We start from the raw sequence: 15,263 nt of genomic DNA on the forward strand, positions 1-15,263 counted from the left end.
GAGAGAGACAGAACATGAACGGGGGAGGGGCAGAGAGAGAGGGAGACACAGAATCGGAAGCAGGCTCCAGGCTCTGAGCCATCAGCCCAGAGCCCAACGTGGGGCTCAAACTCACGACCGTGAGATCGTGACCTGAGCCGAAGTCGGACGCTTAACCGACTGAGCCACCCAGGCGCCCCTTATTTCTTGTTATAATACACGTTTACTGTGGAGAACTTGAAAAACACAGAGAAAGTATAAATACCATAAAAATCACTTGTAATTCTATCATCTAACAAGAACCGCTGTTACACATGAGTTTATCTTATCTACTTTCAGCGGTTTCATTAGGCAGGTACATTTTTATTATTTGTTAGCAAAATTTGGATCAAAGTTCTATAAATTTATGTCATACTTTTGTGTTATGAATAATTTACTATGTCCTTATGTACAAGCTCACAAATTTCAAAGACTTATTGGTTAATTTGGTGAGTAAAAAGAATTAATCTGTTGCTTTATTGATTATTTTGAGCACCAGGGAAGTTGCACATACATCTGATTGTTTTTATTATGAAATAAGTTAGAAATATAGAGTATAGATAATAATATAATGAACATTCATGTACCCAATAATAAGCTTAAGAGAAAAAAGTTACAGACATACTTGTAGCTTCCAATTCTTCTTGGATCTGTTTCTACTTTCCTTTTCCCAGAGATAACCACTAGCTAGAATTTATTATTCCCATGTATAATTTTTGTACTGTTATTACATATGTATATATCCCTAAAGTAGATGCAACTTTGCATGTTTTATAACATTATTGATATCATAGTAGAATATGTATCCTACTGTAACTTTTATAAAAGCCTAGTATTATACTTTCTGCTATTTAGTCATGTTGATACATGGACCTCTACTTCAATAATTTTCACAGGTTTATATAAGTCCGTTATATAAATATATGCAGTATAAGTGTTGATGGGACATTCAAGTGGTTTTCATTTTCATTATAAGCAAAAAATGTCGCACTGAACATTTTTTTAGTCTTTTAAAAAATTTTTTTAAATGTTTATTTATTTCTGAGAGAGAAAGAAAGAGAGACAGAGAGAAAGAGAGAGTAAGAAGGGGAGGGGCAGAGAGAGAGTGAGACACAGAATCTGAAGCTAGCTCCAGGTTCAGAGCTGTCAACACAGAGCCTAATGTGGGGCTTGAACTCACGGACAGCAAGATCATGCCCTTAGCTGAAGTCAGATGCTCAGCTGACTGAGCCACCCAGGCACTGTTGCATTAAACAGTGCATTAAACAGTGTTGCATTTTATACAACTTCCCTTGCACATATGTGAGTGTCCCCATGGGATAACTGTGGAGAGAAAGTGCTGGGTCATAGGATGCACACATCTTCAGCTTTACTAGATACTGTCATGTTGGTTTCCAAAGTGTCCTGATTTACACCCCTACCAGTTCTGTGTAGGTAGTCTGGTTGCTCCATATCCCACCCAATCATTGGCACTTTTTTTCCTCTGGAAAATTAACAAAAGGCAATGGAGGTCCTGACTCAATGTTTAATTGAGCAATTCTCTCACTTTGTCCTTCTTCAAAAGTGTCTTGGATATTCTAGGTCCTTCATTCTTGTTTAAATCTATAACATTTTTTTTTTGCTGAGATTTTCATTAGACTTGCATTGTTTTTATTACCTTGTGGAGAACTACCACCCTTTTGATATTTAATCTTCTCATTAATTGACATGGTCCATCCATTTATTTATCCCTTGTTAATGCCTTTTAACATAGTTTAATAATTTCTTCATAAGGATTTATTTATTATTATTTTTTTATGTTTATTTATTCTTGAGAGAGGAGAACACACGCCCTAGTGGGGGAGGGGCAGAGAGAGAGAGAGAAAGGGAGACACAGAATCCGAAGCAGGCTCCAGGCTCTGAGCTGTCAGCACAGAGCCAGACGCGGGGCTCAAACCCAGGAGCTGTGAGATCAAGACCCAAGCCGAAGTCAGAAGCTCAACTGATGGAGCCAGCCAGGCGCCCCTCTTCATAAGTGATTTAAAAAATGTTACTTCTATTCTCAAGTTCTCTTACTTTCTCACTATTGCTATTGTACACACATACACAGAGAATTACATTGTATCATTGTATGTTACTAATGAGGAATACAATTTTTTGTATAGTTATGAACATAATTTTCTTATTGTCCATTCATAGTGAATGTCCTGTTCAGATCTTTAACCCATTTTTTTCCTGGGATATCTGTGGAGTGCTTTCCTTCTCTCACTGCCACCCCCTCCCCCAGTGATTTGTAAGAACTTTTAAAAGATTAAGTCTAATTGTTTTTTTTTTTTTTCATATGTATTGTCCCCTTTTTTAAGTTTATCCTTTGCTTTTTACTCCTATTTTTTTTCCTTGACAGTAGAAAATTTAAGTTCTTAAGGAGTCACATATACTAATCTTCTGTGCTTTTTTTCTTAGCTTTTATGTTTCCCCATAAAATTTTGATTAAATAACTATTATCTATATTTTCTCTTTAAAATAATTTTCATTTAACATTTTTATCCACGTGGAATTTGTTTTAGTGTTTGCTGTAATAAGCCATGTATTTTATTTTTTTTCTTCCCAGGAAGCTAGCCAAATATTCCAGCACCATTTTATTCTCCACTGAACACCACCCCTATCAAGAATTTTTGCCTGTAGCCTTCCTTTTCAGTCCTATTAACTATCTGCAGAGTTAATGTGTCTTGGGATTTTAGTTAATCAATTTAACATTTTTGAAAGCTAAGCAGATACTTTACCTGACCACTGCAGTAGTTTGACAGAATGCTTGCAGCAGAATATTTATGTTTCTGTATTACCTCTCCGACAATCTGGGTAACACACAGTATTCAATAGTCAAGAGGTGGATGAAAGAATTGCGGACAAGAGGAGACACTTTTTTATTTAGATTTATTTTTCTTTGGAAGGGAGGTAGTTTTTGATTTTTTGCAAGAAAATATCCAGCAGACTGGGGAGGAGAAACAGAATCAGAGGAAAGGGGAGGAAGGCATGGAAGGGAGAATTTTTAGGAATGTTTGGAGATATTGATTGGTTAGTCAGAAGTTGAAACAAGTTCAGAAACCAATTAGAAAAGGATATAATGCAGGTAAGATAAAGATAACAATGTTGAGAGTTTTTTGTTTTGTTTTCATTGTGGAGAATTTATACAGAGTAAATAGTGCCATAGACCACATGAACCCATCACCTATGTTCAACAACTATCAATTCAAAAGTTAGTATTATTTCATCTCTGCCTCCATCTATATCACCCCTTTCTTCACTCCTGGATTACTCTGAAGCAAATCCTAGCGGTTCTCTCATTTGAACTGAAATTTTAGCATGTGTCTGTGAAAGATATAAAAGTTTTTATGACAACATACGTATTCACAATATTGAGATTGAATTAGAATTTGCAAATTTACTAACATATTAGGAAACCTAGCTCATTTTGATTAAAGGGGTAGCGTGTAAAGAACCTTCAGCTTGGCATTAAGAGAACTACCTGGGTCAAGGCTCTCAGCTTCCTATCCGTGAGTGTGACTCTTACAATAGTCTTATCTTATCAACTCTAAATCTCAATGTCCTCATTAGTACAAGAAAGATAAGTAGTCCTCTTACCCATTTCAGAATTGTCATCAGGATAAGGCAACTAAAGCAAAAGCAAACCGTCTAAAGCTGCAGAGCTAACTTCTGTATATGACCCCCAGGACAGATCATCTGAAGGCAGCAGTTCATCTTTGTCCAGCCTTGTCGACACCGGCTCTTGCTTTCTTGCTTAGGTTTCTCTTCCTGAAAAACACTTTACTTTGGTACTTTTAATTTTTTCTTTTTCTACTTTAGGGTTACAGACACTACTAAGTTTTTTTCAGTACTAACGGAACAATGTATAGGATTGTATGTTTCACCCTTTCTGGTTTTCTGTTTTTATTTTCATTTCCCCAGTGTTTCTCTTTAGTTTTAATAGTGCTGAGGACTGATTACTTTGGAGTGCCTTGATTACGAAGACCCTACAGAGTGCGAACTGAAATTTTCCTGAAAAGTTAAGTTTAGTGGACTTACTTAAGCCAACAGAGCTTACTTACTAAGCCAACAGAGCTTAGATAAGTGTGTGTGTGTGTGTGTGATTATTTCCTTCCCTACAAAAAGCCACAACAACCATAGAAAAAAGTCTTCGGTTGGGCTCATTTTGATTGCAAAAATCTCTCTCCATCCCTGGGAGGGGGGGAGGTAGAGAATTACTCATCTCCCTATAGGGGGAACTCTAAAGAACATGTTTTCCTAAAAGGGGCCAACTGGGCGGTGTCCTCCTTTCCCAACGCCCAGATTTCTATTCTTAGATCTGAGATAGGCGGAGGCTTTCATTTTCCTTTTTTCTAGTTTCCAGACCCTCCGAGGGGCAGAAGGAGCTCAGGCGGTCGGGGCGGGGCGGGTCGCCCGCCGGGCTGCAGACCGCGCGCCTCCTCCCGCCGCGGCTGCGGGGCTCCGGGCCTGGGAGCCCGCCGAGCGCGCTGAGTCAGTTTCTTCCTCCGCGACTCCTGGCTGCGCCGCCACGGCGAGCGGGATCCGGTCCCGGGAGGCGGCGCCCTCCGGGGGTCGGGGGTCGGGGGTCGGGTCTCGGGTCTCGGCCCGCGCGGGGGCCGGGGCCGCGGTCCCCCGGTGGGGCCCCGCTCAGGCAGCGACCCGCACGCCCGCCGCGGTTCTGCCGGGCGCCGTACCCCGGCCGAGCCTCGCGCAGGCCCCTGAGCTCGTGTTTGGGGCCTGGGTGGGGGAGGAGGAAGCCGAGGAGGAGGGCTGCAGAGAGGGAGGGCAGAGCTGGGCGGGGAGCCGCCGCCTTCCTCATAAACAGGCGGGCGCGGGTGCGGATGGGGCCGGCGGGGAGCGCTGGCTGCGGGCCGTGAACTGCGCTCGTCCCCGAGAGCCGCCGCGGCGCCCCTGCGCCTTGCCCGGGCCGCCGGCCTTCGTGCGGGAGGGGCGGTCGGCTTGGAGCAGGGTGCATCATGGCCAGTGGTAGCTGTCAGGGGTGCGAGGAGGAGGACGAGGAAACTCTGAAGAAGTTGATAGTCAGGCTGAACAATGTCCAGGAAGGAAAACAGATAGAGACCCTGGTCCAAATTCTGGAGGATTTGCTGGTGTTCACGTACGCGGACCACGGTAATCATCTGCAAGCAAACTGTTTGCTTCCCCCCATCCCCCACCCCCGCGCTGCCTCTTTTGCAAACTTTCTCTCTCGCACTTTGGAGCTGCACAGACCTGGACTCTTGAGAAACCACAAACGCTCTCTACTCCTTAGGGCAAGAAAGGAGCTGAGAATACCAGGAAGGTCTTGCGCCCACTTTTGTTTCCGACCCAAAAGGGGGTGCGTGAATCCTCACTTTGCTTCTTTTCCCTTACCCCCTTCTTTTCCAGCCTCCAAGTTATTTCACGGCAAAAAAGTCCACGTGCCTGTGTTGATCGTCTTGGACTTGTATATGAGAGTCGCTAGTGTGCAGCAGGTAAAGGAATTGTTTTCATGTTGCCCATTCCCCCTTCCCTTTGGAAATAGATGTTTTTCTGTCAATATTCTGTACCCAGAAGTGCTGGGTTATTTCTGACATTTGGCTTGACAGACCACTGACTGTGACTTTAAGAAGGAAGGGTTGTCAAATCATTATCAAATGTTAATGGTGCGAAAGGGCCCACTGAATGCCCCCTAATGGTTTTGTAGAGATGAATTTATACCACAGACCTACAGAATATGGTTGGTGGTGGGCAGGAAATACTAATGGGTTGAGATTTAGTTCTGTTATTGGCTGGATGAGTTCATCAGCCTTTAATTGAATTATTCTAAGAATCTTTACCAATGGACAGAATGTCTTAGAGATGACACAAGAGTGAATAGTTTGGGAAAGGAGAATAAGTAACAGTAAGAAAGTTTAGTAGTAGTTAAATTAATAAAAAGACGTAACTGGCAAATTTGCTGAATACCTCAAATATGTTTAAAAAAGGGGGTCCTGAGGTGATAGTTAAGGATGATTTACAGTCAAAACAAATTATTGCCTAATGTATTAACTTCCTTTGTAGATTTTGAGATTTAGAGAACTGAAAGCAGCTTTGTCATTTGCATGCTGCTGGGTACTAGAGGGAAAGAGATTTGAACTTTGAATTCTGTGAAGGTGTAGTCAGAAAGCCAGTGTTTTTTAACACTGAAGAGGTTAAACAGAAGTAAGAAATTATCTGGAGATCTCCAAATCTGTGTCTATCTACCTTCACCTTTTATGTTCATCTCGGTATCCAGCTATGTCTGGTTTGGATGAACCATACACCTACCTTCCTTTGTCTTTATTTATTTAAAAAAATATTTTTTAATGTTTATTATTTTGAAAGAGAGAAAGCGAGAAAGAGCATGAGGGGTAAAAAGAGAGGGAGACACAGAATCCGAAGCAGGTCCAGGCTCTGAGCTGTCACTGAGCCTGATGCGACGCCTGAACCCACAGACCCCAGGATCATGACCTGAGCTCAAGTCGACTGCTTAACCCAGATGCCCCATTCTGTGAGGATATTTCTACCTGGGATAAATGGTTATTTTAATTTTTCTTCAACTGAAATATTTCCCATCTGACTATTGATTTTCAGTTGTTAGCAGACAAAATCATGGAAAGATGGAGGCATGATAAAGACAATGTTCCATTTAGCACCCAGTGTCTGAATTTTGCCCATGAAATATGAGTCACATTGCTTTCCACCCACATCATCCCTTCTTACTTGCCTCTGCTTTGGTGTTCAAAAGTGCCTTGTCTGGCAGCCTGTCTTCCTTGGATTCCATGCTCGATAGAGAGAGTCCCCTTGTTGGGTGAAATTCAGAATCCTTAGGGCCCTGGGAGGGCTTGGTCTGCAGGGTGCAGAGGAGACAGTGCTAACCTTGAGAATCCAGGGGAAGCTGGAACATACGCACCATTTCATTCTTTGTTTTAGAAGCTGCCCAAGCCTGGACATGTTTGTCTGGAGTAGTTATGAATGTCACTTGATATCCTTGTCCAGTGGGTACCAGAGACAAAGGATGCAAGGAAATAAGGAATTGTCTTTTGATTTGGTATTTAATGGAATGAAATTATTAGTTTTAGCGCCATACGTATATCAGTCTGCAAAATGCGTTATGTATTTGACATCATTTGATTCTCACTGGAATCTCCGTGTCCTTTCAGAAATCTCACTGGCCACTCTTACCTCAGAGTTAAGTAGCTCATTTAGGATCACAAAGCTAAAGACAGAGCCAGGACTCAAGTCTTCATATATTTTCAGATTCACTTTCCACCTTGTAGTCCACTAGCTGCTGAATTCACAAGCTTTTTGTGCAAGTAAGAAACACAGTGGTTTGCTGCCAATACCCTGGCCAAGCCAGGCACTATTACATTATCAATTTTAATTATCATGGGTCTTATGAAAGAGATGTAGAAACAGGTCTTTCTACTGATATTTAAACATTTTTTATGTTTATTTATTTTTGAGAGAGAGAGAGAGAGAGAGAGAGCAAGCAGGGGCGGGGCAGAGAGAGGGACACACACACACAGAATCTGAAGCAGGCTGAGTTGTCAGCACAGAGCCCGACATAAGGCTTGAACTCACAGACCCTGAGATCATGACTTCTCACCTGCGTGAGATTGGACGCTTAACTGACTGAGCCACCCAGGCACCCCTCTCTACTGATATTTTAATACCCCACTTAAAAGGAAGTGGTTTTTTTTTTTGTTTCAAATTTCTTCATATTTGTGGCATAATTAGTACAGATATTCTTTAATGCTTTCTACGTTGAATTAGTTGGAAGTGCGGAATTGAAACTTACTGAATGATGAATTTAAGAAGGTAAGGTGAATTCAAAAGTAAATATTAAAGTTTGTTTCCAGGGGCACCTGGGTGACTCAGTTGATTAAGTGTCTGACTTTGGTTCAGGTCATGATCTCATAGCTCGAGAGTTCAAGCCCTGCATCGGGCTCTGTGCTGACAGCTTGGAGCCTGGAGCCTGCTTCAGATTCTGTGTCTTCCCCTCTCTCTCTGCCCCTCCTCCACATAGGCTCTGTCTGTCTCTCAAACATAAGTACATATTAAAAAAATTTTTAAAAAAAGTTTGTTTCCAGAGTTCATTTAACATGATATTCCAGATTCCAAATTTGCATTTTCAAGGTCTTTTTTATATTTTATTAATGCCCCTTAATAAATGACAGTCTTTAGGGAATTAGTAGTTAGGCTAGCTGTCTTGTATTTTCCTTTTTCTGACAGGCATCTCATCATTTCTCTGTGCTCCTTAATTTTACGTTACTTGTATTTATCCACACAGTTTCAACGTTTGAAGTAAGGGAGCAAAATAAATGAGAGTGACTAAAATTGTCTTTAACCCCTAGACTCTTTGCCATTGTGCATTAATTAGATGCTGGAATTTACGGAATAATTACAATAAGTGAAACTACCAATTTAATTGTATTATAACTGCATGGGATAGGAACCTTCTCTCTGGAAGATAAGCTTTTAATTGAGTAGGTTAATGGGTCACCTGTTACCTCTGCTCTGCTGCCAGTGATTCTCTTTAATCCTAGAGGTTCAGTTGCCTCAGTCTTTTTGCAAAGCAATTACTGATGCTCCTTATTCACCAGCCAAAACAAAACAGGTTTTCTCCTTGAGCCAGTCATGCAGGTACAGAAGTGAGTAGTGCATTCTATGTGATTTGTGATTTATTTTCCACTGGAAGCTGTTCCGAATGTTATTTTCTTAAATACTTGGGAAAAATTCTCAGTGTGTTTTACGCAAGCACAAAAATAGCCAGTTTCTATGACAGCTGGATTGTCAATGTCTCTTCAGCTTACATGGAGGAGGATGTCCTACTTAAATATAGGTAAAAATAGCTGTCAGAAATTGCTGCCTTTTCAAGCAATTTGACATTATGTAAAAGGATGTAATGACAGAGTAAAGCAATTCATGCTTAATTCAGAAAACATTAAGAAATAATGTTGTAAAGAGATCTTGTGGAATCATTTTTATTTTAGGAAATATACCTTGTTTATTCCTGTAAACAACAAACTTGTGCCATTATCCCTCATTGGATGCTCAGAAATTCTCATGCTGTTATTGAGCTCTGCGTCACTTGGGTTCGTTTATGCATCCGGTTTTGTCTAGCAAGAGCCCTCCCACAGCCCTATCTTTACCATTCAGCACCTTACTTACTCTCCCTACAGCTTATCAGTTTCAGAGGCTTCCATTTCCCTTTTTGAATGCCCAGGTTTCTAATTCCTTTGAAATCTGGCTCAAGTCCTACCTTTCCTATTTTGTATCGTTCTCTGGGTAATTCTGACCAACAGTGAATCCCACTGTCAGGATTCATCTAATATCGGCATTTATCACACATCATACTTAGACACTTTTTCATAAATCTCTAGAGGCTACATATTTATGCATTTTCTATTTGGGTTTTCTTTTTTCTGACTATATCAAATCTAGTTCTGTAGTAGAGGAGAAAGAATGGAGGATTCCTTAAATTTAGAAAGGACTATAGAGCGGAATGAGTTAAATTTAATCTCTTGTCTGAAATTCAAATACCGCATTTTAAAAAAAGTTGTATTTAAAAAAATTGTATTTTTCCAGAAGTAAAGAGCAGCTTATTCAAGTTGGTATCATGTGAACGTACTGAAAGAAGATATATTTAAAATACATCAGTAAGATCATATTTCATTTGGAAATGTGAAAAAGTCTAGGGGCATTTCTGATGCCGACATCTCATCAACTCATATTTAGATGTTCTAAAGAAACCTAGAGGGATCCATTGATAAATTCTACCTCCTTTCTTACAGTGCCTTTCTCTTCTTCCTGTGACAGACATTAGCTTGCCGTCAGACAGTTCTACTTCTCTGCTAATTATTCTAGCTACCCTACCTGCGCGGGCAGTCTTTCCTAATAACTTACTTTGCTATCAAATCTCCAACTTCCTCTAATCCTCCATTTCAACCACTTCATTTTTTTCCTACCACCAACTGTCAGGTAGATGTGACTTAAAAATCTTGTACTTCCATAATCTTGGTATGTCCTCTGAAACTACTTTTTGTGTTTCATTTCATTTCTTTTTACTTAGATAATAGGCAGTCTATTTCCTTCATCATTCAGAAACGCTTTACTATTTTTTTGTATGCACTTTTGGTATGATATTTGAGGAAAAATGTATTTTAAATACATGGCTTGCTTTCCTCAGTAAGCATTTTAGGATATCATTTTGTTTTAAAATAATTACTTAAAAATATTGTAGTCACCTATTCCACATAGAATGAATCTGTTCCATTAGCATGTTTAAAAGATGTGAATATTTGATTTTCTTGCTTTCAGGTGGGTTGGTCACTTCTATGCAAATTGATAGAAATCTGTCCAAATACAATGCAAAGCTTAATGGGACCGCAGGATATTGGACGTGATTGGGAAGTACTTGGGATCCACCAGTAAGTACGACAGATGTGTAAAAACAAACTTTGTTATTTACCTGTACATATGACAACCCCACCTTTTGTATATCATATATTTGTAATCCAAGCCAATCTGGTAAAATCCTTTAAAATGCGGGTATTTTTTCTGAACCAATGGCTTACATTTATAGAGAGTTTTCGACTCAGGAGTATGTTCTCTAATTGAATTAGAAAGCCAATATTTGAGGTAGAATTTAGGTGCTATTACTATTTTAATAATGTAATGATACAGTTATACAGTTGGTTAAGTTTTCGATTTTTGATGACTACTTATGAATTCAAACCGAGAAGTATTTTAATTTTTAATTGCAGAACTGATATAAGCCACTAGTTGTTAAAAAAATGAAGGTACTGAAAAGTTCTGTCAATAGTAATTTTGAAGTTTATGCTTTACTGTCTTTAAAAAGTACCTTCCTCTATATTCATACATCTATATTTATGAGCTTAAACCGCAGCTTTCAAAATGAAGAAAAAAGAGGAAATTACCTTTTAGCACATCTGCAGCCGAATCTTGATAGCTGTTTTACCAGCTATGTTGGTTACGGCAGTTTGCAACACAATGACTTCATGGATGAGACCACTTCTTTAGCCATAATTAGTGAAGAAAAAATTTTCTGAAGAAAAAAGTGTTTCCAGGAAAATCCTTTTTGGATAGCTTTTTTCCTTGACATTTAAAAATTGTCTTCTGGCATTAACCTTAGGTGTTCCGGGTAACTAATGTGACTTTTCTTTACCACAGAGAAGTGAATACCGATTGCTTTCAATGACATAATAGGTTGTAAAAAACGTTTTTTTAATGCAAAACAAATGTAACATCTTTGCATTGTTTGTTAGTATCAACCATTGCTGCAAATCTAAACAGATCAGAGCTGTTTGTTCATAGGTGACCTTATCTGTGCTCGTTTTTCCATCTTTGATGTTTTATGTGTTGTTGTTCTTCAGTTTCCAGGATCTAAAGAGTGTTTTGAAAAGGACATATTCACATTTACTGTATGCTAATCATCTCCAAACCAATTTCTGAGATTCTATGAGTCAGTTCTAAAGTATATGGCATTTGGGGCGCCTGGGTGGCTCAGTCGGTTAAGCGTCCGACTTCAGCTCAGGTCACGATCTCGTGGTCTGTGAGTTCGAGCCCCGCGTCGGGCTCTGGGCTGATGGCTCAGAGCCTGGAGCCTGCTTTGGATTCTGTGTCTCCCTCTCTCTCTGCCCCTCCCCCATTCATGCTTTGTCTCTCTTTGTCTCAAAAATAAATAAACGTTAAACAAAATTAAAAAAAAAATAAAGTATATGGCATTTAATGTGGAATTATATAAAATTTAACTGTAATTAGTAACTGAAATGTTACATGTCCCTTGGTTTGGGTGAGAATTTCCAAAATCCCCAAAGATTAGCAATCTATAACTTAGGGAGTTTTAGAAAACTTATCTAGTCAAATTCCAGTACAAACCGACTGTTCAAATTAAATTACATGATCATTCCTATAGGGAGTCTCATTCACTCATTCATTCATTTATTCAGTTACCCTCCATTCATCATTTATTCACTCCTACTTTAGGCCTGAAGCAGTGTGAACAAGGTAGACACACTGCTTTTTGTAGTGGAGCATGTTAGATCATTCCTAGCAAACTTTATTGTAAAACATAATCTCCCCATATTCAAGGCCTTTTCTCCACCAAAGGCTTATAGTACCAAAGAAGAAATCTGGTGTAGAGATGAAGTCAGGCGTGGGGGTGTGGTGCGGGGGCTTGCAGGGCAATGCAGGTTGGAAGAGAATTGACAGGGAATAGAGGGACAGAGTGTCTCAATTTCTCACCTTGCCAACTGGTGAATGTCACCAGGCTCTGTCTTCTTCTAATGATGTAAAGCTAAATACTAGTAGGTAGAGACAGACTAAAAATTGTGTATTTTAGAAATGATTAGCTCAGGGAGAAATTTAATGAATTTGAACTAATTGAATATTGTTGATTAATACTGAGTTCACTATGATAAAATATTATTAATTCCTCTTTCAAAATTAGTAAAAATGAATGATTTAATTATTCATGTGAATTGTTAATTATCTGTACAAACTAACATCTTTATTACACCTTTGTATATTTTAATATATCAACATGCATAACATGTAATTCACAAGTTTATATCACACATAAAAATGAGCTTCATCTCTTGATGTATATAATTCTTTGTGATACTTTGGATATGGAGTTGAGTAAAAGTAATTAATAATTGAATTTGAATATTCGTAGGAAAAAGGTATAACTTCTTTATTGAGACTCATAATATTGCCCTCTTAATTGTTATAAGTCTGGCTCAGTTTTAATGGAAGTAAAACTATACAAGATTCAATGTAGGGAATGAAATACAATGAGATGAATGAAAATATAGGTGAGTGAAACACAATATCTGAAAAAGCAAACATCTAGATATGATAATTCGCTCTTATCTTCATTTCTGTTTTTAATTACAGACTGATTCTTAAAATGCTAACAGTTCATAATGCCAGTGTAAACCTGTTAACAGTTGGACTAAAGGCCTTAGATCTCCTCCTAACTTCAGGTAATATATACACATGTATATTTTTAATGGTGACTCAAATTAAAGAAGTATTTTAAACGATTTTCCAAATGTCTTTTTAAAGAATAAGAATATAACCTAAATATCTGGCTTCCAAAATTCTTTCTGTTTCTGTTTTCTCATCTTATCTCTTTTGAATATACTTTTTCCCTCAAAAATCCCACCCAATATCTTTGGCTTTAAGCATCACCTTATGTGTTTTTCCCAAACCTAATTTCTGTCCCCAGCTTTGCTCCCCAACCTGGCCCTACACATCACATTCCCATTAGCTTGTTGGCTAAATATGACCTTGTCATTATTACCTTTCTTCATTATATTTCTAATATGTTTTCTGTATGTTCTAGGGTATGACATAATAGTAATATTTTAAAACTACATAACATTACTTCTTGAATGCATGTTAGATGCCGGGCTTCACATGTAAAATACTTCACATGCTTTTACAAACGTAATCCGCAGAATGTCTCTTGAGATAGGTATTGATCTCAGTTTTCTAGTGAGGGACATTTAAACACAAAGAGGTTGCCTCAGCCAATAACTAGTAAAAACAGTGTGTGAGTCCACATATCAGGTTCTTTCCTTGAGGACACTTCTGCTTGGAGGATTATGTACCTGAAAACAAAGAATCTTGGTTCAGTGCAATAGTTGTGATCATTGCTGTGATGGACACTTGCTATTATATAAGGTTCTGAGAAGAAAGGTTGCTCACAGGGGAGCTAATCATGGTGATAGGGAGGGGTTTTCCCCCTCAAAGTGGTGGAGGGTGCTTTAGGTCGAGAGAGTAGCATGCAAATACCCAGGAAGATACCTATCATGCTAAGCATGATAAGGGTTGAACCTGTGGGGTGGAAAGATTTTAAATGCCTTCACTGGCCCTGTTAAGTAATGAGGACAAGATGGGAGAAAGAGGAAGAAGGAGGGTGAAGTTCAGAGTGTGAGAGGAGAGGGGTCGGAGAGGCCAGAAGGTCCTCAACACAGCCTTTTATTACAATATACAGTGAGATGTGCCAGCTAGTCTTAACCATGATTTATTTTAAACCCATCCTTGGGAGCCTTTTTTTCTTTTTTGTTTGTTTTCCTTTCGCAATGGACAGGAAACTGAGAGTTTATGAATTTGAAAAATCTCCCAACACTGGAATATATTGAAGTCAGCAATGTGCAGACAATTAGAAAATTTTACATGGGTCTTGAAAAGACTGGTTACGTTAGTATTTTCCATATGACATGTAGAATTTTGCACTGTAAGACCGTTTTTAATGTGTTTTAAAGTTCATTTCAGATACTTATCCAAGGTTAACTTATGGATTGTGTTTATTGTTTGGCTTATTAGTTAATTGATTTAGTAGCTGTTGGGCACTGACAGTTGTGCTCGCTATCAGAGAATTCTAAGGCAGATGAGGCAACCTTCTTACGGTGTAGAAGTTCACAGTCCAACACCACAGTCTAATATAACTTTTTGCAATGAAGGAGATGTTGCACCTTTCAGTATCATGACAAGTAGCCATATGTGCTATCGAACACTTGAAACATAGGAAACTAAATTTTAATTTAATCTATTTTTAAATAATTTAAATTTTAGTTTAAAAAGCCACATGTACTTAGTGGCTACTGAATTGGACAGGACAGGCAAAGACATAAAAAGTAGTATAAGAAATCATTTCAATTTAATGAGAAAAGTCTTACAACAGGGAAAGGACAGAAACCACTGCAGGAACATTAGAGAAGAAGAGAGTAGCCAAACCCATTCAAAGGACTTAGGAGTATGGACATAAATTGCCTAAGGAATCCAACTCTGCTTCTTATTAGTTGTTGGACCTTGAACAGAGTCACTTTGGGTCACTTAACCTTTCTGTGCTTTACTCTTCTTATCTCTAACATGGGGATCGCACGTACCTTATGGAGTCGTGGTGGGTTTACATGTGTCGTTAGAGTGATCTGCTTTAACCCGTGGATGACATGTGATGTGCCAGACGTGTGTTTACTACTACTAACACTCCTATTCTGGTACTTGTGTTTATTAACAGGATAGGTGCTGTGTGTGGTTATCTCTTGAATTATGGCAGGAATATGTTTGGTGTGGGAAGGGGCAAGGGCATTCAATGCAGCAGGTGCAAATGCAAAGAGATATCCAAGAAAGTGTTTAGTGGTAAGCAGAAGACTTTAGCATGTGTGGGGTTGAGGCAATGCATAGAA

General features: G+C 39.0%; 1 protein-coding gene across 2 annotated transcripts in view; it reads left to right on the plus strand.

The window, feature by feature from the left end:
• The first annotated feature begins 4,921 nt into the window (after positions 1-4,921).
• The window catches only part of LRRK2 (leucine rich repeat kinase 2), a 136,234-nt gene continuing 125,892 nt past the window's right edge, over positions 4,922-15,263 (plus strand). The window contains exons 1-4 of one of the 2 annotated variants that reach the window (XM_049625291.1): positions 4,922-5,172; positions 5,428-5,513; positions 10,363-10,472; positions 12,964-13,052. In XM_049625291.1, coding sequence (XP_049481248.1) covers positions 5,019-5,172; positions 5,428-5,513; positions 10,363-10,472; positions 12,964-13,052 — 439 coding nt within the window. In that variant the 5' untranslated portion in view covers positions 4,922-5,018. The remainder of the gene's footprint in view (positions 5,173-5,427; positions 5,514-10,362; positions 10,473-12,963; positions 13,053-15,263) is intronic. The other variant, XM_049625292.1, reaches the window with a different exon arrangement.

The sequence above is a fragment of the Panthera uncia genome, chromosome B4 (assembly GCF_023721935.1).
Source record: "Panthera uncia isolate 11264 chromosome B4, Puncia_PCG_1.0, whole genome shotgun sequence".
In the NCBI taxonomy this organism is placed as follows: Eukaryota; Metazoa; Chordata; class Mammalia; order Carnivora; family Felidae; genus Panthera; species Panthera uncia.